We start from the raw sequence: 27,533 nt of genomic DNA on the forward strand, positions 1-27,533 counted from the left end.
CTGCTGCCACCTCTGTCCATGTCAGGAACTGTCCAGAGCAGCAGCAAATCCCCATAGAAAACCTCTCCTGCTCTGGACAGTTCCTGACGTGGACAGAGGTGGCAGCAGAGAGCACTGTGTCAGACTAGAGAGAATACACCACTTCTGGGGGACATACGACAGCTGATAAGTCCTGGAAGACTGGAGATTTTTTTATATAGAAGTAAATTACAAATGACACCAGTTTATTTGAAAGAAAAAGGAGTGCCCCTTTAATATATCTTTATAGCCATTGAAGTTCAGTTTTCCTGACACAGAGGTCCAAATCTGCAGAGTAGACTTGAGTAAGGGCCCTATTCCACCGGACGATTATCGTTCACATTATCGTTAAATCGTTCGAATCTAAACGATAATCGTTCGGTTGAAATGCAGTTAACGATTAATGACCGAACGAGAAATCGTTGATCGCTTTATAAGACCTGGACCTATTTTTATCGTTGCTCGTTCGCAAAACGTTCGCAAATCATTCGCATTGAATAAGACATCGTTCGGTCGTTCGCAGTAGATACGAACGCAATAGCGAAGAAAAAACGATTGCAAATATGATCATAAGTAACTATTATCGTTCTATGTAAATGAGTGAACGTTTTTAGGTCTTTCGCAATAGCGGTCGTTTGAGATCGATTATGCGAACGATAATCGTCCGGTGGAATAGGGCCCTAACTCTCAGAATTGTCTGCCTGCAGTCACCACTAGAGGGAGCTTCCTGCATACTGTGCTATTACTGAATGCAATGTAAAACAGGATGCAGTAAGCTTCCCCCTAGTGGTCGCTGCAGACAGAGGCCCCTTCACACGTCTGTGGACGTTTTCACGGTCAGGAAAAGCTGATCAGGAAGCCTTTAGGGAGTAAAAAAAAAGAAAGTTATTGACAGGGCTCCTGGTCCTGTCACACACACTGTCACATTTAACTGTATGGGCTCCTGTGTGAACAGTTAAAGGGCCAGCATCCTCACGCCCAGGCGCTGGCGCTGGCTCGGGCTGCCAAACTTAGCATTTGGAATTCCAGACGCCCCCATAGGATTCTATGGGGCTTCCTTGACAGAATTGCCGATGTTTTCTATAATTTCTGGTCCTATTTTTTGGCATGGACACCCTTCTAGGAAAATATCCTGAAGGGTGTCCGTGCCCAATAGAACTCCATGGGTCAGGAAATCTATCTGTAATCCTTGTTCTTTTTCTAACGTGTGAAGGGGGGCAGACACTTTATCATTTCACTTTTTCTTTGTTTATGGAGGGGATTCCCAGAATTCCCTACCCTGTGACTCTCTGGCTGTCGGGGCATGATGGGGATTGTAGATTTGTTGGAGAGCAGCAGGTGGGTAGCGCTTTCCTAGTCACAGGATAGGAAGAACTGCCTGACTGCTGGGACACCTATCTAAGGCTTTGGCTGTCCAGGCATGATGGCAATTGTAGTTTTGCAACAGCTGGAGGGCCGGAGGTTCCCCATCCCTGTGGTACCCCTCACGTCAGGCAGGTATCACCTATTCTGTGAATACAGGTTGCTTTTAATCTTGACAGGAACACTTTAAGAAATCAGTGCAGAAATTTTGCATTTAAATAAATCGTAAAAAACAAACAAACGTGTTTGAGGTTGAAGCTCCCCTTTAAGGCTTAATCTTCCTCTCCTGTAAGCAGCTGTCTGGCCTTTCCCTTACTGATGTGGATCCTCACATTTTTTGTCTCTTTCCTTCTATTATGTTTTTCCAATATCAGTTTTGTTAATTGCTCGGTTTCCCTGATGTTAGCATTTCTCCGCTGTTCCTAGCGTGACCGAGCCGCGGCCGTGTATTATTGTTGGGAAATAGAAACCATTCGTCTCCAGTTACTGCCGGGGCTCCTCGTCTCGCAGCTTCTTTTATTGTCGCTGCCTCCTTTAATGAGTCTAAATTGGGCTCATCCGCTGAGATTCCGCTGTTTGTTGCTTTGTCCTTTCTACTGGAATCTTAAGATTGTTCGTTCTTGTAATAACATGGTAGCTGGGCAGTCGGGGAAAAGTTGAAGCTTATCTATTCAAGATAAATAAATGTTTCAAAGGATTGTCCATTGTTGCCAACTCCAAAGGTCCTTCCAGGACTTGGGATACACCATTGATACAAGTCGATGCTGGTCCAATTTCTGTATCCTGGACGATCAACTGATTGAAAAAACCAGGCACAGCGCTATACATCGGGTAGTGGCCGTACCTGGTATTGCAGCTTGTTACCGTGTCCAGCCACCATTGAATGTAGAAAGTAATTCACTGTACCATTCACATGAAGCCCTGTCCTAATTATAGACTATCAGTAATAAAAACTCCTGGAAAACCCCTTTACTTTTTAACCTTCTAACCCAACAGTGGAAATACAGGAGATGCCCAATAAACAAGGCTCAAGCAGATGGCACTCACCCTGTCTTTTAAAGGGCACTCACCTTGGTCCGGTAAGACTGTTAGGAGAACTGCCTGCCCCCGTAGCGCCAATCCACCTCCAGCTGGCCCACCCCTCTCTAATGATAATTAATGGAGCAGGCTGGCCAGGGGCGAGCCGGATCACTGCTATTGGGGCGAAGAGTGCTCTTAACAGCCTTGCCCCCAGTATTCCTAACAGCCCCCCCCCAGTGCTCCTAACAGTCTTACTGGATCTTGAAGAGCCCTATTAGACTAAGTCATTTTTAACTATAAGCGATCACAAACGAGATAATTTCTCATTAACCTGATATCGGTCACCATAGTACACAGAATGATAGTGGTCAGTTACTATGATAGTTTACTCTATCAGATCCCAGCAAAAGAAGGAACGATGTGCAATTACGACGACCGATTAGCGAACAAATGTGGAATTCCTCCGAACATTTAACAATTATTTTAGGGTCAATGATTTTAGATCGAAATCAATGATCGTCCACACACGAACGATTTTTCGATTGCTGCCTGCACGGGACGATAATCGTTTAAATTCGAACAATATAGCGATTTTTTTGAACGATAATTGTCCAGTGTAATAGGGCCCTTGGTTTGACATAGAAATATAGAAGATTGTCAGCAGAAAAAGGCCCCTGCCCTGTCCTTTAAAAATCTTAAAGGACTAAATAAGGTTCAGGAGGGAAGTGAGAGGTTACTGGGGGCAAAGATCAGAAGCAACGGGAGACTCGGACTCTGATATGAAGCCTTCACATAGGACTTAGAATAAAAGCCATGTTAGGAACTGTCCAGAGCAGGAGAGGTTTTCTATGGGGATTTGCTGCTGCTCTGGACAGTTCCTGACATGGACAGAGGTGGCAGCAGAGAGCACTGTGTCAGACTGGAGAGAATACACCACTTCCTGCAGGACATACAGCAGCTGATAAGTACTGGCAGACTCAATATTTTACAAATCTCTGGCACTTTCTAGCTACAGTTGATTTGAAATATATATTTATTTATTTTTATTTTTTTTGGGGGGGGGGGGGTGGATTACCCCTTTAAGAGCTGAAACATGACATTGAATTCATGAATCCATTTATTTATTTATTTCCTTCAAATAACTTTAACTAAAAGTGTTTGTAATATCTTGGAAGAATAATTGGAAAAAATGAATAATTCCTTTAAGTATAAATCTCTGTCTGACGATCCAGCTGTCAGTTCACCTCTATCTGGCACATGCACATAGACTACTCCTCTTTTCGATAGAAAGTGCACAACCTCTATAAACATCCCCGTCCTGTTAGTAATTCGCCCCCGAGGTATTGGACACATCCATGACTAAGTCATTCCGGGCATTGCATGAGAACCACTCTTTATTTTCTCCCCAGTAAATGCTATTTTCATGCTTCTTAGATCCCATATGTGAGTCTTGAATCTGGGGCATCTTAATATCTCACCTTAAATCTACTGAGACGCTCGGAGCTTAGTCCGCGTAACAACAAATATTTGAATTTTGATAACTGAATTCTTGACATTCTCTTCCGCACCTTCTATAGGCACCTGGGATCTTACCGCATCCTGTCTATAGTCTTGTGGTTTCATTATTTGTGATTATGAATGGTGCAGTAAGTTACACAGTGAATGCATCTTTACTATGTACATCACGTCTTAGAATAAAGTGCAGGATCTGAGTATTGGTATGAACTTTCTCCTGTGCGCAATGTCACCCCCTGCTGTATACAAGAATATAACTACTATAATACTGCTCCTATATACAGGAATATAACTACTATAAGACTGCTCCTATATACAAGAATATAACTACTATAATACTGCCCCTATATAAAAGAATATAACTACTATAATACTGCTCCTATATACAAGAATATAACTACTATAATACTGCCCCCTATATACAGGGATATAACTACTATAATACTGCCCCTATATACAAGAATATAACTACTATAATACTGCTCCTATATACAGGAATATAACTACTATAATACTGCTCCTATATACAGGAATATAACTACTATAATACTGCTCCTATATACAGGAATATAACTACTATAATACTGCTACTATATACAGGAATATAACTACTATAATACTGCTCCCTATATACAGGGATATAACTACTATAATACTGCTCCTATATACAGGGATATAACTACTATAATACTGCTCCTATATACAGGAATATAACTACTATAATACTGCTCCTATATACAAGAATATAACTACTATAATACTGCTCCTATATACAGGAATATAACTACTATAATACTGCTCCTATATACAGGGATATAACTACTATAATACTGCTGCTATATACAGGAATATAACTACTATAATACTGCTCCTATATACAGGAATATAACTACTATAATACTGCTCCTATATACAGGAATATAACTACTATAATACTGCTCCTATATACAGGAATATAACTACTATAATACTGCTCCTATATACAGGAATATATCTACTATAATACTGCTCCCTATATACAGGAATATAACTACTATAATACTGCTCCTATATACAGGAATATATCTACTATAATACTGCTCCAATATACAAGAATATAACTACTATAATACTGCTCCTATATACAGGAATATAACTACTATAATACTGCCCCCTATATACAGGAATATAACTACTATAATACTGCTCCTATATACAGGAATATAACTACTATAATACTGCTCCTATATACAGGAATATAACTACTATAATACTGCTCCTATATACAGGAATATAACTACTATAATACTGCCCCCTATATACAAGAATATAACTACTATAATACTGCTCCTGTATACAGGAATATAACTACTATAATACTGCCTCCTATATACAGGGATATAACTACTATAATACTGCTCCTATATACAGGAATATAACTACTATAATACTGCTCCTATATATAGTACTGTCCTATGAGGAGATGAGTATTACCGCTACACACTATCCTGTTACCCGTCTCCTTCAGTCACTGTGTTTGGGATAATAGAATAATATAATCTTTTTTTCTGACATCTTTGCTTTTTCTCGGTTTGTACACAATGTGGTTTAGATTTACATTCTCCAGTTTTCCCAGTAGAAGCAGCAATAGGAGCAGTTTAGTGAAGTGCCGCCCGGTGGTGTCCGGCTCCTTCTCCTGCCCTGCAGCCGTCTGCCTGGAATCTTTCCTTCTCCTTGTACCTGACACCCTGGTTTCCTCGCTGCTCCAGGGGAGTGTGATGTCATGTGTCTTGGCTGCAGACTGCTGGGGGCTGCTCACTACCTGCAGGAGATGGGCCAGGACTTGGGAACATGAAAGGACTAATGTGGGAGGGACATGGAGGATTCCCAGGACTCCACAACATATACAGTAAAAAAAAACATCCAAAACAAAATCTGCATGTGTGCAGGAGAGGATGCCATAGTATGTTCTCAGTCCGGAGCCGACACCATCTGGTGACATGAAGCACGTTGTGTGGATCCTCTCGATGGTCCTGGTGAACTACTGCCTCCATGTAGGATCCACATTCAACCCCAGATACTTTCGCCCCAACTGCTACCCGTGCTACATCAGGGGCCAGGCACATAGCGCTGTTCACACCAGCAACGGACGACCAGGTACACACCAGCCCGCCGAGTCTCAATTTTTTAAACTTTCTTTTATATATATTTATTGTTTTATATATATTTTTTTATTTTGTTAATTTTATATTTTATGAAAAATTTTTTTACATTTACTTTTATATTACGTTCAACTTTTTACTTTTGTGTTTACATTTTATTTATTCCTGTTTTATATCTTTTAATATTTAACTTTTTATTTATTTTGCATGTTATGTTTTTTTGTTTTTTTTTTTCGCCATGCTTGTGGCTATATTCAGACCACCGCTCTTTCTTCCATTGCTTCGCTACTCTGTACACCAGACACCATTTGTTCCCGACAGTCCCAGTTGACTTTAATGGGGCCCGACGGGTTTCTCTTATGGTGCCAGTTGTTATATTGGACAAAATAGTGGAAACTTCTCTGTTGTTTTGTTGAAATATTTGACAGAATCTGTGGCTGCAGCTCTGAACAAGACCCCTGACCCAGATGGGAATGACCCCTCCTCATATATTCCATATTATGTGTAATTTATTTGGTTCTTCTTCACGTTACATTTTAATTATTATTATTTTTTTTATCCCAATAGTAATAACTAACAGTGAGTGTGAACACTTTGATACTGTATTTTTTTCCTAAATTTTTCATGTGTTATCCCTATTCTATTTTTGTTTCTGCTCATGTCGCTGCTATGACATTGCTATCGTGGGTGTTCCTTTTGTTCCCATCGTACTACAAGGCATCTGACATTGCTGACATTCAATACTGGTCAAAGAATGTAAGAAATGAAGGCACTGGATGTATATTAACAAAAAAAAAGTTCCAGCTGCTGCAGCACCGCTTGTGACCAGCAGGTGGCGATATAATGCTGTATGGGTATGTTAGGCCTTGTGTTTCTATGGGTGGATGTGGTGTGTGAAGGGTTACACTGCTCTCGTCTTGGTACTTTCCTGGTGTACCAGCTATGGGGTCACTGGGGCCGGGAATGGGACGGTTTATTCTGATCTCAGTCCGAATGCTGTCTGAGGGTTGTCGCATTGTGCTTTTCATTCTGATACAGGTTCTGGTTATTTTCTCCGTTGTCATTTTCTGCCTTTTATGGATGAGATGGACTCCATTCCCGCTCGGCACATACCTGAATCTATACGTTGCTTATTATCCGGGGAGGAGGGGGGATAATCTTCCAGGAATCCTGTGCTATGCAGACGCTGCTCTGGGCTTCTCCCATGACTAATCTACATAGATGTCTGAGGAATAGAGCATGCTCTCTAGTGCCACCTATTGGAGGTAGCTCGGGGTTCTTACCTTTGGTGCTGGCTGACTGTGGTGTAGCTCTGGGGGTGGTTTTAAAGGGGAACTCCGGGCTGGATGGCTTTTTTCATTATGGTCGGGAAGAGGGTGGATGAAAGCAATGACGTCCTTTTACCTCCTCAGTTCCAGTGCTGGGTCCCACATTGTGCTGCTCTGGTCACCGATCCCCGTCCGCTTCCTTGTCTATGACGCGGCTTGAGACGTGACGGTTAAAGCCCACTCAGCCATTCAGCGGCAGAGGTGGGATCCCACACTGGAAGCAAGGAGGTAAGTGGACGTTGTTGCTTTCAACCACCCCCTCCCCAGCCATAGTGAAAAAAGCCCTCCCACTTGGAGTACCCCTTTAATGTGTCTCCTTGGTGAGAGTCTATAGGCCATGCAATGCATCCTGGGAAACAATATGCAAAGTAGCCTGCTTTCTGCTGCCACCTGTTAGAGCTGTTCACTCTACTCTCCTATGCTAATATATAAGGACTCTCTCCAAGCTAACCAGCACCCCGCTCTGCACTGACAGGGGGCAAGAGACAGCTCTCCACAGGGTGACTCTTCCATTAGGAGGAGTATCTGGTTTGTCTGTTAATTCCTACTCAGGTTTCAAAGCTTTTTTTGGTCACTGAAAAACATGAAGCTCCCACCAGTAGGTGGCACTAAAGAGCAAGCTAATTCTAAGGAGTCATTGTCTGACCAGCAAGCAATCTCCTAGAGAATACCTTATACCCCCTAGATGTTTGACTGGTCCCATTAAGATCGTGAGGTTATATAAGGTGTATGAGAGTCCTGTCTTCTTTTTCTTAAACCCGGCATCAAATTCCCTGTATAAAATAATAAGATTCCTTCTACCTGCAGCCACCACTAGGGGGAGCTCCCTGCATACGGCTCCACCATTGTGCTCAGTGTATGGACAGTACGCAGTAAGCTTCCTCCAGTGGTTTCTGCAGCAGACTGAATTGTATCCTATAAGTCTGTTCGTGGGGTTTGGAGTTTTGGATGAAAAAAGCGATAGATAGATATATCGATTGAGGAATCAGTCGGTGGAGGATTTTAGAGCCTGGCATTCCTCGGCGGCGGCTTTTCTCGTGCGCAGTAACTCCATCAATCAGCCTGAAAGAGCAGAGAATGAAAACACAGCGAGCCGGCAGATTCCAAGATGTCCCCGAAGTCTGAGCCAGCACAGATCCCCTGCCGCTCCCCAGCAGGCGCAGTCACTGGCATCACACATCAGCTCCATTATTCATAATGAATGGAAATTACTACTCATTAAGCCACGAGCAGTAGTCTGTACCTTGTGAAGCAGAAAGGTAGAGCCGCAGTCAGCGCACGCACTTTGCTTCTAGGGTAATGACCCCATTTACTTTAGTCATTTTCATTAAAATAATTATAATTAAAAAAAAATAAAAATTGTACAAAAATTTTATAATTACTTGTTCCGGGAAGGTTGAGCGGAGTCCACCTGTATGGACCCGGCCCAGGACGTACCGCTTGGTTTTTGAAAGGTGCCCCTACACTTTCAGTATCGTGATAGACTAGTGTTGAGGGGAGTTGCCGAACAGTTCAGGTTCTGCAGTGTTCTCCAAACCTGGACGTTCATCATTTGACTTCTGTGGCTGTAGACATTGGATGCCGCCTTAGAGAGTCCTGGAAAACATGGATACCGCCTGTGCCAAAAACATGGGTACAGCCTGTGACTGTTCGAGTTTGGAGAACACTGCCGAACCCGAGCGGTTTGGCATCTCTGCTCAACACTGCTGAAGACTCTATTCCCACCATACACATGCAGGCCGACCATGGGGGAGTAAGCCGCTTCCAGACACCTGTATTTTATCTCCTATATGGGGCAGGCATGGCCAAATCCTTCTTTTCCCAGATGTCTGACATTGGGCGGAGTTGGGGGACAATCTTATTCGTAGTACTTGGCTGCTGAAGTCCATGGGTTTGGCTGAAGAATGGGAACCCACCAGTAAGTCTGCCCAGTTACAGAGTTACAGATCTGCTTCTTGGCCATTTAGACGCCTGGAACATTTTGGCCACTATCAGAGCAATGTTCTCCAAACCTGAATGTTCAGGGAGCTGCAAGGAGTCAAATTCTGAGCGTTCCGGTTCAGTAAACGTTACCGAACGTTGGCCTCTCCAAACCGAGTTCTCCTGTGTGAATGGAGGTCAAGGTCCGTGAACTATGGGAGAATCCTGACCAATCCTGCTCGTCCGTCTCCCTATGGTGCCAAATTCCCCCTGGAGTCCCCCATGCCACCCATCACCCAAGGCCAGGCGTCTGTAATGTGAGGTAATAATTGTGGTCCCCTCCCTTTATATAGAGGCGGTGGCCTCCTGACTTATCCTGGGAAAGCCTTGTATTCTCCATGAATGATCAGTTTAGGTTTTGTGGGGTTCCTCTCCTATTCTTACTAGAAATTTATGAATAAATAGACAACAGGGTGTTACCAGTTCGGGGCGTGTCCCTGTCTCTACCCCCCAATAGGTCACACCCTGTTGGCTATTAGTCATACATAATGGAACGGCACATGACAGAGCTATAAGAGGAGATGCTCCAGAATTGTTATATCATGTGGAATAGAAGATCAGGAGAAGCTACAGGACATCTTCAAGGCTCCATGAAGGGACAGAAGCATAGAGTGCTGGTCTCCTGCAGATATGGGGTCTCGCTGCTCCGCCTGTCTGGTCTTCGGTATGAGCCGCTTTCCCAGGCTCTTCCATGCTCGGGTTGTGGGTTTAGGATAGGAAGTGAAGATAAGTCCCATCAGTTGTGCCGGAGGGAACATTACCAGGGATTCCTGAGGTTGGAGATCTTAATCTAAGAAAATTACAGATCTTCCAGGTCAACAAAGTCAGTGGGAGAACTAGAAGCAAACCCCATCATCCAGCTGTACCTATCTCACTGTATATGGCAGCACTCTGGTTGATCATGGGGGGAATATTCCTATTCTATGTATGGTCACAATACTGTGGCTGATGCTGCTCATACCCCATGACTCCTGGTTGCCCTCTTGCTGACGCTGTTCATGGAAGCTCTTGGACTTAGGCTATTTATGGATGCAATTCTTCTGTTGCTGTTTATGTGGATACTCTGACTGTTTCTAGTCGCTCTGACTGATGCTGCTCATGTGGGGTGGGGGGCACTCTGGGTATCACTTTACATACGGAGGCTACTCATGTGGGGGCCGCCCTGGCTGATGCTGCTCATGTGGGGCCACCCTGGCTGATGCTGCTCATGTGGGGCCACCCTGGCCGATGTTGTTCATGTGGGGCTACCCTGGCTGACGCTGCTCAGGCGAGGGGGGGCACCCTGGCTGACGGTACTCACAGGTTACCATACTGGCTGACGCTGCACGTGTGGGGGCCCCCCTGGCTGACGCTGCTCATATGGCGGCCACCCTGGCTGACGCTGCTCATTTTAGCACTGGTGCTGGAGTGATTCTCGGGCCGATGCTGGGGGAACCATCCTCATGGACGCCAGGCTGACGGCTCCCACCTACACTCATAGTGACATCTGTAGCGGTGTGGTTGGAGCCTCTGGATGGAGATGATGTTTCCATTCACTTACAGGAAGCGGAGATCCTGAACATGTTGGGGAATTGAAGTCCAGAACACGGAGAGGCAGCATCAGTGTAAGATTACATAACTTCTAGCTGGTCGGCCATTGTATGTGGAATGTCTCTGACAGGATGTACAGCTGCCGAGATCCCCTGACACACGGCCCACCGCTGCATCCGCTCTCCATCCCCGGGAAGACGCAGCTTTGGGGGAATGTGATCCTGCAAAATCTCTATAGAAGAGACAGAAAGTGTACTGAGCCACGTACTGAGAGGGTCTGCCGAGGGCGTACCCTACCCTAAACCCCTGTATATATATCACCCTAACCTAACACAGGATTAGGATTAAACTGGTTTCTCATAGCCATTGAGCCACCTTAGTCAAAAGGGCACTCAAGTGAAAGTTATTTTCTTTCAAGTCCACTGGTGTTAGATACCTATATAAATTTATAATTTGCTTCTATTAAAAAAAAAATCTCCAGTCTTCCGGTACTTATCAGCTGCTGTATGTCCTGCAGGAAGTGGTGTATTCTCTCCAGTCTGACACAGTGCTCTCTGCTGCCACCTCTGTCCATGTCAGGAACTGTCCAGAGCTATATACTAAAACATGTTCTTTTATTCTAATCTGTGTCAGACTGGAGAGAATACATCACTTCCTGCAGGACATACAGCAGCTGATAAGTACTGGAAACTGGAGATTTTTAAATAAAGGTAAATTACAAATCTATATAACTATATAACACCAGATGATTTAAAAAAATTTTTTTTCCTCTGGAGTACCCCTTTAACTTCCCCAGATAATATACATAACTCTGTCACTAGGGATGTCCACCTTTTATCTCCTTAACCCTTTCACTACCGCTCGACTACTTGGTACATACCTATAAACCTGTTTATGGCTCCTCGACCACCACAGATAATGCCATTGTCTCCGAGCCAGCGGGGATACTGGGTGACAACCACTCTTAAGGCCCTATTCCACGGGTCGTTTAGAGGAGCAATATCGTTCGTATTCGGCCGATATCGGCCGCTATGAACGATATTCGTCCCGTGGAATAGGGTGCAACGATCAGCCGACATAGAGGAACTTCCGTTCATAGAGGAAACCACATCCCCTTAATGACAGCAGACAGATGAGGTCTCTGGAGTTGTGGCGGCAGCAATAGCTCCACACACGGCGGCATATGGAAGTCCTCAGCCCTCATCCCCTCCGCTGTAAAGCTGCATTCATAGGGTTTTTCACAGTTTTTCACATTGTTCTGGGAAAAGACTGCCCCCTGCAGTCAGGGACGGGGAGTGCTCGGCTCCCGGCCTGTTTTGTTGCCTTGACAAATGTTTGGTAGTAAACTAACCCTATAATGAATGGGATCCAGCCATGAAACGTCCTCCGACATGTCCCGAATGTTTAGTGCGCTGACAGATTAATTAGAAAGGAATTCGGTCCTGGAATCCTCCACGATTTGTTTTGCTTCCTAAGCTCCTTGTTCAGCTGTTTGCACGATCCCGTAATTGTTATAGGACGGGAACGCTGACAAAGCTGCATGTTGTGAGCTGCAGGATGACAGGGTGCAAACATAACAATGTAATCACTACTGCCAGACTACAACCCCCAGCATGGCCTCCTCCCAGGGGCGTAACCAGAAATGGCTGGGCCCCATAGCAAACTTTTGATTGGGCCCCCCTTCCTTCCTGACTGACTACTTAGTATGCTTGATAAAGACCGCAAGGTCGAAACGTCGCTGCCTGTACCTGATGTGCTAATAAAGCTTTTGAAACTATACTTTGGATGCTGTCGGACCCTATACATGCTTGACTACTTAGCTGTCAAATCTAGTCATACTTGCAAGCGCTCATCAGGAGTGCTTGCATTTAAAGGGATATTTGCAGAACCTCGGATGCCCGCTTGGCCACCTAGTGCTTCAAATCATGACAGTTCAGGGGACTCAGCATATTTCAAGAGCAGGCAATGGGGACCCCTGATGTGGTGGGCCCCATAGCAACTGCTATGGCTGCTACAGTGGTAGTTACGCCCCTGCCTCCTCCTACAGCCCTCAACATGGCTGCCTCCTACAGCCCCCAGCATGGCCGCCTCCTACAGCCCCCAGCATGGCCGCCTCCTACAACCTTCAGCATGGCCTCCTTCTACAGCCCTCAACATGGCCGCATCCTACAGCCCCCAGCATGGCCGCATCCTACAGCCCCCTGCATGACCTACTCCTACAACCCTCAGCTTGTTCTCCAACTACAGCCCCCAGCATGGCCTCCTCCTACAACCCCCAGCATGGCCTCCTCCTACAACCCCCAGGATGGCCTCCTCCTACAACCCCCAGCATGGCCTCCTCCTACAGCCCTCAACATGGCCGCCTTCTACAACCCCCAATATGGCCCCCTCCTACAACCCCCAGCGTGTTCTCCAACTACAGCCCCCATCATGGCCGCCTCCTACAACCCTCAGCATGGCCTCCTCCTACAACCTTCAGCATGGCCTCCTCCTACAACCCTCAGCATGGCCGCCTCCTACAACCCTCAGCATGGCCGCCTCCTACAACCCCCAGCATGGCCTCCTCGCACAGCCCCCAGCACTGACGTCTCCCACAACCCCCAGCATGGCCTCCTCCTACAACCCTCAGCATGGCCTCCTCCTACAACCCCCAGCATGGCCGCCCTTCTACAACCCCCAGCATGGCCTCCTCCTACAGCCCCCATCATGGCCGCCTCCTACAGTCCTCAGCATGGCCGCCTCCTACAACCTTCAGCATGGCCTCCTTCTACAGCCCTCAACATGGCCTCCTCCTACAGCCCCCAGCATGGCCGCATCCTACAGCCCCCTGCATGACCCTCAGCGTGTTCTCCAACTACAGCCCCCAGCATGGCCTCCTCCTACAACCCCCAGCATGGCCTCCTCCTACAGCCCCCAGCATGGCCTCCTCCTACAACCCCCAGGATGGCCTCCTCCTACAACCCCCAGGATGGCCTCCTCCTACAACCCCCAGGATGGCCTCCTCCTACAACCCCCAGCAAGGCCTCCTCCTACAGCCCTCAACATGGCCGCCTCCTACAACCCCCAGCATGGCCACCTCCTACAGCCCTCAACATGGCCTTCTCCTACAACCCCCAATATGGCCTCCTCCTACAACCCCCAGCGTGTTCTCCAACTACAGCCCCCATCATGGCCGCCTCCTACAACCCTCAGCATGGCCTCCTCCTACAACCTTCAGCATGGCCTCCTCCTACAACCCTCAGCATGGCCGCCTCCTACAGCCCCCTGCATGGCCGCCTCCTACAACCCCCAGCATGGCCTCCTCGCACAGCCCCCAGCACTGATTTCTCCCACAACCCCCAGCATGGCCTCCTCCTACAACCCTCAGCATGGCCTCCTCCTACAACCCCCAGCATGGCCGCCCTTCTACAACCCCCAGCATGGCCTCATCCTACAACCCCTAGCATGACTCCTCCTACAACCCCCAGCGTAGCCTCTTCCTACAGTTCCCAGCATTGGCCTCCTCCTTCAACCCCCAGTGTGGCCTCCTCCTACAGCTCTCAGCCTGTTCTCCTCCTACAACCCCCAGCATGGCCCCCTCCCATAACTCCAAGCATGACCTCTTCCCACAACCCCCAGAGTGGCCTCCTCCTACAACCTCTAGCATAGCCTCATTCTACAACCCCCAGAGTGGCCTCCTCCTACAACCTCTAGCATAGCCTCATCCTACAACCCCCAGCGTGGCCGCCTCCTACAACCTCTAGCATGGCCACCTCCTGCAACCCCCAGCATTACTCCTCCTGCAACCCCCAGCATGGCCTCCTCCTCCAGCTACCAGCATGGCCTCGTCCTAGGACCTCCAGCATGGCCTCCACCAATCTCACAAGACCCTGCAGCCTGGCACAATCTCATAAATGCATTATGCATGATATAAAGATGATTTGCCATGTTCTACAGGGAAGTGACTGGTAATAAATATGAGATCCAGTCACACAGATGGCCGGAGCAGCCGGCTGGATTATTGCTACATCGCTGGGTATTTATTAGACTGCCGGCAAATTGTATGTAACCCCAATCTGCAAACTTGTGAGATGGTGGAAGATCTTCATAGTGTAATGTACCCATGAGGATGATGATGATTGGTATATTGTGTTGAGCGAACTGGCTAAACCTGAACGGTCTGCTCTCCTGGTGGCTGTAGAAGTTAGATGCAACCCTAGGGAGTCCTGGAATACATGGAGCCAGTCATAGGCCATAAACTCTATCTATGTTTTCATGGCAACCCTAGGGCAGCATTTGACCCCTCCTGCCTCCAGCTGTCATTTGCCAAGCATTCATGTTCAGCCAGTTCGCTTTACACTACAGATAACCTAACAATGGTCCTCTGCAAGGTTTTATCAATGGAGGTCTGCACGAGGTGTAAAGTCTATGGCCTCGGGGCACTCCCCTGTAACAATTTTGTGACGGGTGGTATATGGGTGCCCCTGGTGCTGTGCATGCTATGTAGATTGAGATAATGGAACTCAAAGGTGGTTGCCGCATAATGTTGTGGCTGTTGAACCCCTATTCTTGAGCTTGACTTTAGGTCAGGTTCAGAGGCTCCATAGAGGCAAAAACTTCTCTTTTCTTGGCACTATGCTTTACAAGACAATTCTTCAGGTCAAGGTAAAACTACACTGGATAATGTATTCCTCTGCATTGTTACCTGTAAATGAGCGTAATACGGCCACAAGTCCTGGTCTGACCATGGGCATTATAATCTGAGTATTAAGCATTATAAATCCTTATGATACGCTTAGTTCGGGTCCTTATACCCACCGGTTAGAATCCAGCCTAAGGACAAGTACACAAAAACTGTACGGCTGGTAATAATGGAAACTGCAGTCATTTCCACATCAAAACCCATGACGTGTAATAGAGTGTAATAGAGCGGTCTGCAGTAACTTGCCGCTGATCCCCTCTTGGTTCCTTTTCTGTAGTTTTATGATCTTTTTGACCTTTCTCTAATGAAATACAGCTCTGTACTTTCTGCTGAGCTTGTGTTGATCCATAGCAACAAGCTAAACAAGCAGAGCTGCAGTGTAAAGCAAGGGGGATGGGCAAAGGCTCAGATGGGACAGGAATTGTATCTTAGTTTAAGGGGTTACTCCATGTAATATGTATAGTCCATATAATATGTATAGTATAGTAATATGTATAGTCCATGTAATATGGTCCATGTAATATGTATAGTCCATGTAATATGGTCCATGTAATATGGTCCCTGTAATATGTATAGTCCATGTAATATGGTCCATGTAATATGTATAGTCCATGTAATATGTATAGTAATATGTATAGTCCATGTACTATGTATAGTATAGTAATATGTATGGTCCATATAATATGTATAGTCCATGTAATATGTATAGTCCAGGTAATATGGTGCATGTAATATGTATAGTCCATGTAATATGTATAGTCCATGTAATATGTATAGTCCATGTAATATGGTGCATGTAATATGTATAGTCCATGTAATATGGTGCATGTAATATGTATAGTCCATGTAATATGTATAGTCCATATAATATGTATAGTATAGTAATATGTATAGTCCATGTAATATGGTCCATGTAATATGTATAGTCCATATAATATGTATAGTCCATGTAATATGTATAGTCCATGTAATATGTATAGTCCATGTAATATGGTGCATGTAATATGTATAGTCCATGTAATATGTATAGTATAGTAATTTGGCCTTTATGGAAAACCTCAGGTAATGTGACAGATGACAAAGACAGCGATGCTGCACACATATGGCAGCGCTCTGACCCCAGATGCCCTGCTGGTCACATGTCGATGGGATTCTTAGCTCTGTAGAACCCCAGGCCAGCTGCCCTAATAACAACCCATCCTATCGCTCTTGACACTTATTTCTCTGACTTTCTAGCAATTCTAAAGGTTTGGCTGTGTTCCAGACTTTTCTTCCTGAGAACATTCCAGAAGCATTGAAGATATTATCAATAATAGGCATGGAAAATGGATACAAGATGGGGTCTTAAAGAGCGATGTAGGAGACTGGAAGGGAGGAATGTAAACCTTGTACATTTCCTCATGTCGCCGGGAGAGTGAGAAGTAACCTCCGAGAGCGTCCAGAGACAGGCGGCCTCCATAAGATGTGATCTGCACCATAACGTTCTCCAGAGAGCACTTTCCTGAAGCTCTGCTGTCCGTGCCGTAAGGCCGGCTGTGGAAATACACTATATACAGCTTGTTACTGATCAGTCTTCTCTTGATGGGTCTTAAGTAGTGTTGAGCGGACTTGTCGAACTGTTTGGGTTCAGTAGCGTTTTCCCAACCTGACTGCTCGGCATTTGACCGCTTGGCTGAAGAAGTTGGTGGCCGCCATAGGGAGTCCTAGGAAACATTGATACAGCCATAGTCTATATCCATGATTTTCTGACAGGCCTAGGGCGGAATCCAACTTCTCCAGCTACTGGGAGTCAAGTGCCGAGCATTGGGGTTTGGAAAACATTGTCTAACCCAAACAGTTTGGCAAGTCCGCTCAACACTAGTCTTGTGGTCATCCTGGTGTCCTTGCCAAACTACCCCTTTCCTGTTTCATGTTATGGCCTATAGTAAAGATGAAGCCTCTGCATTGAAGGATTCCCTCTATGGCTCCTGCGCCGTAGGTTCCAACTTTACAACACTGAATTACCAGTAAGACCTCTGTTCTTGAACTCAATTGGTTCGGGAAGGCTGTTGGAGAACCGAGCTGTGTGTTCCCACAGGGAACTTTTACACTCCATGGGTGCAGAGCGCCCGGCCCATAGAGTAAAGACTACCAGAAAGTAGTGAGGCGTTGTGCACCACTAACTGTAAAGGAGCGGGGACTCCCCTCATAATGACAGGTGCATCTGCTCTTAACCGGAGCTCCTGCATAGTGATGTCCTCCCTCTCCAGGTGGCCGGCGTAGTCGGCTGCCAATGCTTTTTAGGATGACACTGACCAACCTTACTATGGTTATTGGCTGCAATAGTATTACCTGAACAGCAGCCTCCTGAACTCCTCATGCGCTGGGGCAGCTAGATATGTAATGCTATAGTGATGTAGGAGTACCCCTTCAATGCTTTATGACCATGGTAATTGAGACACCAGGCTACTAGGTGCTATAGTGGTATCTGAACAGCTTCCTGAGCTCCTCATGGGCGGGATTTACAGAAGTGTGCCGTGATTGGATCAGCTGAATGATTTTCCAAGAACCTTCTTCTAAAGAAGCCCTGAAGCTGTGGGGTCATGGGTGTCAAACTGGCGGCCCTCCAGCTGTGTCACAACTGCAATTCCCATCATGCATGGACAACCAAAGCCCTGACCATACAGGCATGACAGGAGTTGTAGTTTTGAAGCTGGAGGGCCGCCAGTTTGATACCACTGATCAAGGTCAATATCCATATAATGGGATGGGGTCAATCCTTGATCCTCTATATATCTAGGGTATATCCATACTTCCTGCAGATTGAGACTCGGGGGAGGTAAGGTGCTGACCCCCACCATGGCCGACACTGAGCTTTACCTCTTAGCCCGGTGTTCCCCTTCAAACAGACAGAAATATAGGCTGTGACGGATATCTGTCCCCTGCGGAGCCTTTTATTTAGGGAGAACATTACCAGAAAACCAATCTCTGTGTTTTGGCCGGCACCTCCTGCCGTTCGGCTCCATAACTTTTCCCTTTTTTACGGTTTTATTTTATTTTTGGACAATAACGGCCGTGTTTACTGGCTTTCGTGCCCTGTGTATTCAGTATCCGCACTTATCACCAGGCCGTTTGTGCTTTCTCTTTTTAGATGTCGACGAATGCCAAGTCCATAATGGAGGATGTCAGCAGCGATGTGTCAACACCCCGGGGTCCTATCACTGCGAGTGCAAAGCGGGCTTCCGACTCCACGCAGATAGCCGCTCGTGCATCGGTAAGTAACGGCCGTACACGCTCACGGTCCTGCTCATAAGCTCATTTCATCCCTTTACCACCATGCTGGGCTCATTCCCTTACTGCCTGGCATCCGGACAAGTTTTACCCTCTGCATATTGCAGTCAATCTATTATATATCTTGGTGGGCGCCCCCCTCAGGAAGCTTCTCTTATTACATAACGCCTCTAATCTATATATAGACATCCAGGAAAGTTAGAGGGGTATTCCAGAGGAAATGTTTTTCTTTCATATATACTGGTTTCTGAAAGTTATACAGATTTGTAATTGACTTATTTAAAAATCTCCAGTCTTCCAGTACTTATCAGCTGCTGTATGTCCTACAGGAAGTGGTGTATACTCTCCAGTCTGACACAGTGCTCTCTGCTGCCACCTCTGTCCATGTCAGGAACTGTCCAGAGCAGCAAATCCCCATAGAAAACCTCTCCTGCTCTGGACAGTTCCTGACATGGACAGAGGTGGCAGCAGAGAGCACTGTGTCAGACTGGAAAGAAAACACCACTTACTGCAGGACATACAGCAGCTGATAAGTACTGGAAGACTAGAGATTTTTTAATAGTAGTAAATTACAAATCTGTATAACTTTTTGACACCAGTTGATTTGAAAAAATATTGAAAAAATAATGTTTAGGGGCCTCCTGGGGTCCTGACAAGTGAAAGTTAAATAGAAAGAAAAGTCTGGCAACTTTCTGAAAACCAGATATGATATGTATTGACAGCAGTTGAGACTGTCCAGCAGGAGGCAACAGGGAGCAACAGTAGTGTCCGATAGATTTACTGAAGGGGAGAGGTTGTGAATCTACTACTACCCCTGTCATGCTCACATTACTATATTACAGTCCATAATACCTTAGATCAGGGGTAGGGAACCTTGGCTCTCCAGCTGTTTCAAAACTACAACTCCCATCATGCCTGGACAACCAAAGCTTTAGCATGATGGGAGTTGTAGTTTTGCACCAGCTGGAGAGCCAAGGTTCCCTACCCCTGTCTTAGATGAACGTAAGACCAGCAGGACCAATACTACTCCTATTATTCTCCTGTCACTGTGTGATAGTCCATAATATCTTTAAAGGAACCAGTCAGTCACCATACAGATGCAACACCAACACTACTACTCTTCTCATCATCCTATTACATTGTTGATACTGCCATGAAGTAACTGAAGGATGCTAGGAGTAGTAGTGGTTCTGTCTTATATGTATCTGCTTGGTGAGTGAGAAGTTTTGCTGACTTCTTTTAAGATGTTACAGACCAACTTACAGTGACAGGAGGAGGATAGGAGTAGTAGTGGTGGTGGCACTAATTTTACTCTTATGCATCTAAATCGTGACTGACCAGAGCTGTCGGGTTCTTCAGAGATACTATGGACTAGCAGGAGGATGATAGGAGTAGTGGTGGTGCAGTCACCCAGCAGGTGTGTGTAAAGGTGGCAGCACCACTACTCCTATCTTCCTTCTGTCACCATGTGATGGTTCGTAGCACCTTAGAAGAACCCAGCAGCCCTTGTCTCACTATGCAGGTACAGAGGTACTACTACTCCAGTTATCCCTTAGTAAGGGTACTTCAATTCCCCAGATCTCCCGTTGTTGCAGTGATGAGTGTTGCCCTTTAAGAAACATCAGCGCCCTCTATGGCTGAATATGAGAGATCAGTCAGCCAAGCGTGCAAAAAATAGCAGCCCGGTGGTGGTAATGGGGCTGGCAGGCGCGGTGGTAATGGGGCTGGCAGGCGCGGTGCATCTCCTCTGCTTTGTTGCTGTCATTATGAGATGAGTCCCTTCAGCCTCGGAGTGTGCGCCAATCTGCTGAGGCCGGGCTTGGCAGACGCCGCGCTGACAGATGCCATTCCTTTAGTGTGTCGTTTCTTGTCGGCGGCATCTGTCTTACTGAACTCCTTCCAGGATTTCGGAGAAGGGATGACGGCCACTATTCTACATACGTCGTGCACGCCTTTGCACTCTCTCGAACTCCCACTCTCTATTCTAACCCCATTCACTTTCTATGGAGTTTCATTCGGAGGGTCAAATATTTTTATTTAAATTTTTTTTAATTTTTTTTAACAATTCTCTTTTGGCATCAATAGCGGCGCAGGATTATGGTCAATTACGGCTAAAATCGCTGGAGCTGTGCCGCAAGCTGGCAGCAAACATCTCCGCTAATTGCGTATTTGTATCTGTCCATTTTCTCTGATTACAGGAATTTATGTTTGGGATAAAGGCCGTTATACGGCGTCCGTTCACACCTGTGCATTGGAGACCCGGAGAGGCTCTGGGGGAGGGAAGAGAATTTTTATTTTAGTCTTTTTATTACTGCTTCTCTAGCAATTACAAGAGTGACACCTGCGGGCCAAATCGAGAACTACAGTCTGAGGAAACGCAATATAGAACAGTTAGCTCAGGGGTAGGGAAACATGGCTCTCCTGCTGTTGCAGAACGTTAGATTTAGCTTTGGCTGTCCAGGCATAATGGGAGTTGTAGTTTTGCCAAGATTCCCTACCCCTGAGCTCGCTAGAGGTGGATGCAGTTGCATGATTTTTTAGATCACTGTTCTCCAATCTGTGACTGCAGAAAAACTCCCATCATGCCCTGAAGCTGACAAGGACTGTTGGGTTCTTCTAAGACACTAAGATGATAGGAGTGGTAGTAGTGGTGCTTTGTCTTATAGGCATCTGCATGTTAGCGGACAAAGGCTTATTGGATCTTCTAAGATACTAAGTAGACCCCCATCTCATCCCCCTATCATACAGTATGTAGACCCCCCTCTCACCCCCCTCTCATACAATATGTAGACCCCCATCTCATCCCCTTTATACAGTATGTAGACCCCCATCTCACCCCCTCTCATACAGTATGTAGACCCCCATCTCATTCCCTCTCATACAGTATGTAGACCCCCATCTCATCCCCCTATCATACAGTATGTAGACCCCCATCTTATTCCCTCTCATACAGCATGTAGACCCCCATCTCATCCCCTTTATACAGTATGTGGACCCCCATCTCATCCCCTTTATACAGTATGTGGACCCCCATCTCATCCCCCTCTCATACAGTATGTGGACCTCCATCTCATCCCCCTCTCATACAGTATGTGGACCCCCATCTCATCCTCTTTATACAGTATGTAGACCCCCATCTTTTTCCCTCTCATACAGTATGTAGACCCCCCATCTCATCCCCCTCTTATACAGTATGTAGACCCCCATCTCATCCCCCTCTTATACAGTATGTAGACCCCCATCTCATCCCCTCTCATACAGTATGTAGACCCCCATCTCATCCCCTTTATACAGTATGTGGACCCCCATCTCATCTCCTTTATACAGCATTTAGACCCCAATCTCATTCCCTCTCATACAGTATGTAGACCCCCATCTCATCCCCCTCTCGTACAGTATGTAGACCCCCAGCTCATCCCCCTCTCATACAGTATGTAGACCCCCATCTCATCCCCCTATCATACAGTATGTAGACCCCCATCTCATCCCCTTTGTCCTCTGTGAAGGATACAGCTGGATATTGGCCTCCCACCATCCATACTTGCAGATTTATCAGGCGTGAGGTCCTGAGGATGAAACGCGTCTGCTCAGTGTAATATTCAGAGAGGAGAAAAGTAACATAGATAGGACTGTTCTATCCCAGATTGTGAGGGTCTGGTGGAGTAGTGGCGCTCCGCTCCGCCGCTGCCTCCCGCCTAATGTATAAGATTGGCAGCTATGATGGGGGGCGGTGTGGAGAGGTCCAGGGAGGGATGAGATATCAGGGCTCTGGCAGTGATATATGGCTCCACTCCGGCGTCTGCTGACACATTTTAGATTTTCTTGGGTGTTTGTGGTAGCTGGGAGTATTGCCGGACAGGAGATTAAACCTTAGTTCTCAGTGTCAGTCAGTTGCTGCCAAGGCCAATAAAGTCAATTGACCCACTCGGACTATCGGTATCGCCACCCACAGAAAAGGTAAAAACAAACCAAGGTGTGTGGCTAGTGTGTATGAGTGCTGGTGCGGAGGAAAGGATGACTGAGTCCCAGTGTTATAAAAATATAACCGCTTTACTGTACATTCTCTTAGCAATACAATACACTTTGGTAGAAAATAGATAAATCTTTACATGGACTTTAGTGCTTGAACTTGTTTGTGCTGAGGAGATGCTTGCAGAAGTAGAGTAGAAGAGAGGTAATTGTTGCCGAGCTTGAAGAGTTGCGAGTAGAGGAGAAGAGTTTATTAAGGGAGTCCTAACCCAATGTAGCAATGTACTCTGCCGGAACTTAAGAGAGAGATATACTGTAGTGAGAAGTTTACTTGTACCCGTGTATAGACTTTAGTCTGACCACCTTGTGCCCTATAGTGTCAAGTGACGCGTCCTAATAGGGTGATACAAGCCCCAGTCATGGTTTTCTGGGTGAAGCTAAGTTTCTAGGGGTTTCCCTGTTACCTGCACTGCGAATAGGATACATAGACCTTCTTAGTAGCTTTGTCCTATCCAGGCTAGTTCCTCTTGTGTCTCAGGATACTGCCCTGCTCTTTTTAGACTGGTTCATGGTGTGGGCTAGGATGTTCCTAGATTCTTCTCCCTTTGTAGTGTTGAGCACTGCATAGTAGATATAGTAGAAGTACTGAAAGATCTGGTTGTCTCCAGCTGCATCTGTACACTTCTGTGTCTAATGGTCCCTTTACACGGAGCGATTGTTCCAATTTTCGCGTAACAACCACATTTGAGTGATAATCACTCGTGTAAACGCTGCGTACGATCAAGCGACGAGCGATAAATCGTTCATCGTGATCTTTCAATGTGTTCTAAAATCTTTGTTGGTCCTTCGCAGAAAATTAGCTGATCGATTCGTCTAAACAGTCTTTCAACGATGCACCCTATGTGTGAGATGGGCTCAAGCGATCTTAAAACGATCGTAATAATGAATTTTTTATACGATTTATCGTTCCATCTAAACGCTGATCGTTATAAAAAACACATTGTTACTTCAAAATCGTTATTCGGTAGATTGCGCAAATTATCGCTCTATGTAAATGGACCATTAGAATAGACCACACCAGACTGAACTGAGCTGTTGTCCCGGACGAGGGTCCTGGCAGAAGCCAGGCCCTGGCTTGACTACAGCAGGAACGTTTTCTCTGTGTGTCCTTCTCCTACGAGAATCTGGGTAAGACTGAGATTACACCTCCCACCCACAAAGTGACTTCTTCCTACAGGGGCTAAGTAATCTGCACTGTGCGTGGTGGAAAGAGTGTGTCCAAGGGAAAGCGAGAAAAAGAGAGAGGCTGAGAGTAGAGGGCATCTCCTATAGGTTAGCAAGAGCACATGGTACACATAAAACACCCATTAGGTCTAGGGTGGCTATGGGCTATAATCTTAGGTGGTCTAGGGTGGCTATGGGCTATCATCCCTGCTGGTCTAGGGTGGCTATGGGCCATCATCCCTGCTGGTCTAGGGTGGCTATGGGCTATCATCCCTGCTGGTCTAGGGTGGCTATGGGCTGTCATCCCTGGTGGTCTAGGGTAATGAACTTCATATAGATATCCATTCTCCATATTGGTATAGGGTGGCTATGGTTGCAGGGTTCATATAATTTGCCTGACCAGTTTCCAAAGAACCTGCTGAGGCTTGCAGACCCCTGATTGGGAAACACGTGTACATACCTTGCTGTTTACTGAGCATGGTGGGGGGTAAATATGTTCCACAGACCTGCAGGGGGCGCCTTCTATGTTCCTCTGGGACCTGTGTATACCCCCCACCATGGCACTATGCACTGATCCCCGCTGATAATATGATGTGCATTAGCAGTGAGGGGCCCAGCAGGGACCTGATGTCTTCCTGTCTGAGTCTTCCTTTACATTATGTGTTGTGTACATTTCTGCCGTCTACAACCAGATGACACACTCCTGTCTGTCTGTTCCCACCGGAATGTGCAACATCCCAAAGTGATTCCCATCCCAAACCAGTGTTTTAGTGGAGAGAACAGCTGCAGCCTGTGCAGAGCGGCTTCCATTGGCGAAGGATAGATGATCTGCACAGGGTGACAAATCACCAAAGCTGGAGGAATTACAGGCACTCCGCACTTATGCAGGACCTCCTACTTCTATCCATTAAGAGTAAATGGAGTTGCCGAACTATTTGGGCTCAGCCGTGTTCTCCGACCCCAAGCATTCGGCATGTGACTCCCAGCAGCGGCAGAAGTTGGACGCTATAGGCTGTATCTATACTGGCAGCTCCAGGCGGCATTCAACTTCTCCGGCCGCTGGGAGTCACATGCTGAACGTTCGGGTTTGTAGAACATTGCTGAACTGGAACAATTTGCCAACATCGCTCAACACTATTCATGTTCTGTCCTAAGGGGCATTATCCATGGTCTGTGAACACCTCCACCCAAACAACTGCACTGTAGTAACCCACAGATTCTGACACAGACACAGACAACATGGCGCCCAAAGCCAGGTCTGGTGTGTAGTATTGGGCACCATCATGGGTATGGCCAGTTATAGTCTTCTAATGCTCATACCTGACCTGCCACCAATCTATGCAGAGTAGCTGTCCTCCAGAAGATGGCCAACCCTATAGCGCCACCTATTGGAGGTCGTGTCCCTGTGCCTATAAGGACCCTATGCCAGCTTGGTGGTCTCCCCAAGCAACAGCCCCTTGCTCCTTTATTATACAGTAGACCCCCCTCCGCCTTGTGTAGCCGGAGCCTCCAGTATATAAACCGGTTCTGATGGGATCTGGCTATGCCATAATGTTGGGGGGCCTCCGTGTATATATGCTGGTCCTGTGAGGTTACAGACAATACCGGGACCATGTGTAGCTTTCAGTCGGAGTTTACTATAATATAATAAGTGATTGAGAGCGACTCCGGTTTACTCCTCAAAATTACTGACAGTAACAGTATGTCAGCCGCATCAGAGGCATCGCTGGGTGAGGCCACCGCCGCCAGCACAGGAGAGGCATCGCTGGGTGAGGCCACCGCTGCCAGCACAGGAGAGGCATCGCCAGGTGAGGCCACCAGCGCCAGCACAGGAGAGGCATCGCTGGGTGAGGCCGCCGGCGCCAGCACAGGAGAGGCATCGCCGCCAGCACAGGAGAAGCATCGCCGGGTGAGGCCACCACTGCCATCACAGGAGAGGCATCGCGGGGTGAGGCCACCACCGCCAGCACAGGAGAGGCATCGCCGGGTGAGGCCACCGCCGCCAGCACAGAAGAGGCATTGCCAGGTGAAGCATCACGGGGTGAGGCCACCACCGCCAGCACAGGAGAGGCATCGCCGGGTGAGGCCGCCAGCACAGGAGAGACATCGCCGGGTGAGGCCACCACTGCCAGCACAGGAGAGGCATCGCCGGGTGAGGCCACCACTGCCAGCACAGGAGAGGCATCGCCGGGTGAGGCCACCACCGCCAGCACAGGAGAGGCATTGCCGGGTGAGGCCACTACCGCCAGCACTGGAGACGCATTGCCGGGTGAGGCCACCGCCGCCAGCACAGAAGAGGCATTGCCAGGTGAGGCATCACGGGGTGAGGCCACCACCGCCAGCACAGGAGAGGCATCGCCGGGTGAGGCTGCCAGCACAGGAGAGGCATCGCCGGGTGAGGCCACCACTGCCAGCACAGGAGAGGCATCGCCGGGTGAGGCCACCCCTGCCAGCACAGGAGAGGCATCGCCAGTTGAGGCCACCGCTGCCAGCACAGGAGAGGCATCGCCGGGTGAGGCCACCGCTGCCAGCACAGGAGAGGCATCGCCAGGTGAGGCCACCACCGCCAGTACAGGAGAGGCATCGCCGGGTGAGGCCACCACCGCCAGCACAGGAGAGGCATCACCGGGTGAGGCCACCACCGCCAGCACAGGAGAGGCATCGCCGGGTGAGGCCACCGCCGCCAGCACAGGAGAGGCATCACGGGGTTAGGCCACCGCTGCCAGCACAGGAGAGGCATCGCCGGGTGAGGCCACCACCGCCAGCACAGGAGAGGCATCGCGGGGTTAGGCCACCACCGCCAGCACAGGAGAGACATCGCGGGGTTAGGCCACCGCTGCCAGCACAGGAGAGGCATCGCCGGCCGAGGCCACCACCACCGGCACAAGGAAATTCAGCCCCAAACCCTCTTCTGGTTCCTATTAGTTGTTCCCGATTGGAATGCAGATGTATAATAAGAATACATAATAAGTCAGTCTGCGGCCTAACACCTTCAGAGGCCTGGACTGGATGACCGCGTCCCGTCCTGCCAGAGATAAGAACTGTGCACTGACAAGGACCGTCTTGTATCAGGACAGGAGGAGCAGTCATCTGCTTCACTGCCACCCAGAGAGTATGGGCAGAATAGTGAGTGCAGCTCTGGGGTATAATACAGGATGTAACTCAGGATCAGTAATGTAATGTATGTACACAGTGACCCCACCAGCAGAATAGTGAGTGCAGCTCTGGGGTATAATACAGGATGTAACTCAGGATCAGTAATGTAATGTATGTACACAGTGACCCCACCAGCAGAATAGTGAGTGCAGCTCTGGAGTGGTGATCCAATTAGTTTTGGGTGTGGTCCTGCTGTGCGAGTCTGCTGCTCCTGGGCTCCAGGCAAGCCAGATCTGCCCCTGGGCCTGCTCTCTCCTCCCCAGGGAGGGAGCAGGTTTTCAGGCATGAGCGAGCCAAGGAGAGCCCCAACTCCTGCTCCCCGAACCAGGTCCGTGGGGG

The 27,533-nt window shown here is 47.4% G+C and overlaps 1 protein-coding gene across 2 annotated transcripts in view; it reads left to right on the forward strand.

Moving 5' to 3' along the window:
• The window catches only part of MEGF6 (multiple EGF like domains 6), a 252,506-nt gene that overhangs the window by 176,828 nt on the left and 48,145 nt on the right, over positions 1-27,533 (forward strand). Inside the window, exons 1-2 of one of the 2 annotated variants that reach the window (XM_069948607.1) lie at positions 5,701-6,051; positions 18,706-18,828. In XM_069948607.1, the coding sequence (XP_069804708.1) occupies positions 5,895-6,051; positions 18,706-18,828 (280 nt within the window). In that variant the 5' untranslated portion in view covers positions 5,701-5,894. Of the gene's footprint in view, positions 1-5,700; positions 6,052-18,705; positions 18,829-27,533 lie in introns of those variants that run through there. The other variant, XM_069948606.1, reaches the window with a different exon arrangement.

This window comes from Dendropsophus ebraccatus, chromosome 12, assembly GCF_027789765.1.
Source record: "Dendropsophus ebraccatus isolate aDenEbr1 chromosome 12, aDenEbr1.pat, whole genome shotgun sequence".
Lineage (NCBI taxonomy): Eukaryota > Metazoa > Chordata > Amphibia > Anura > Hylidae > Dendropsophus > Dendropsophus ebraccatus.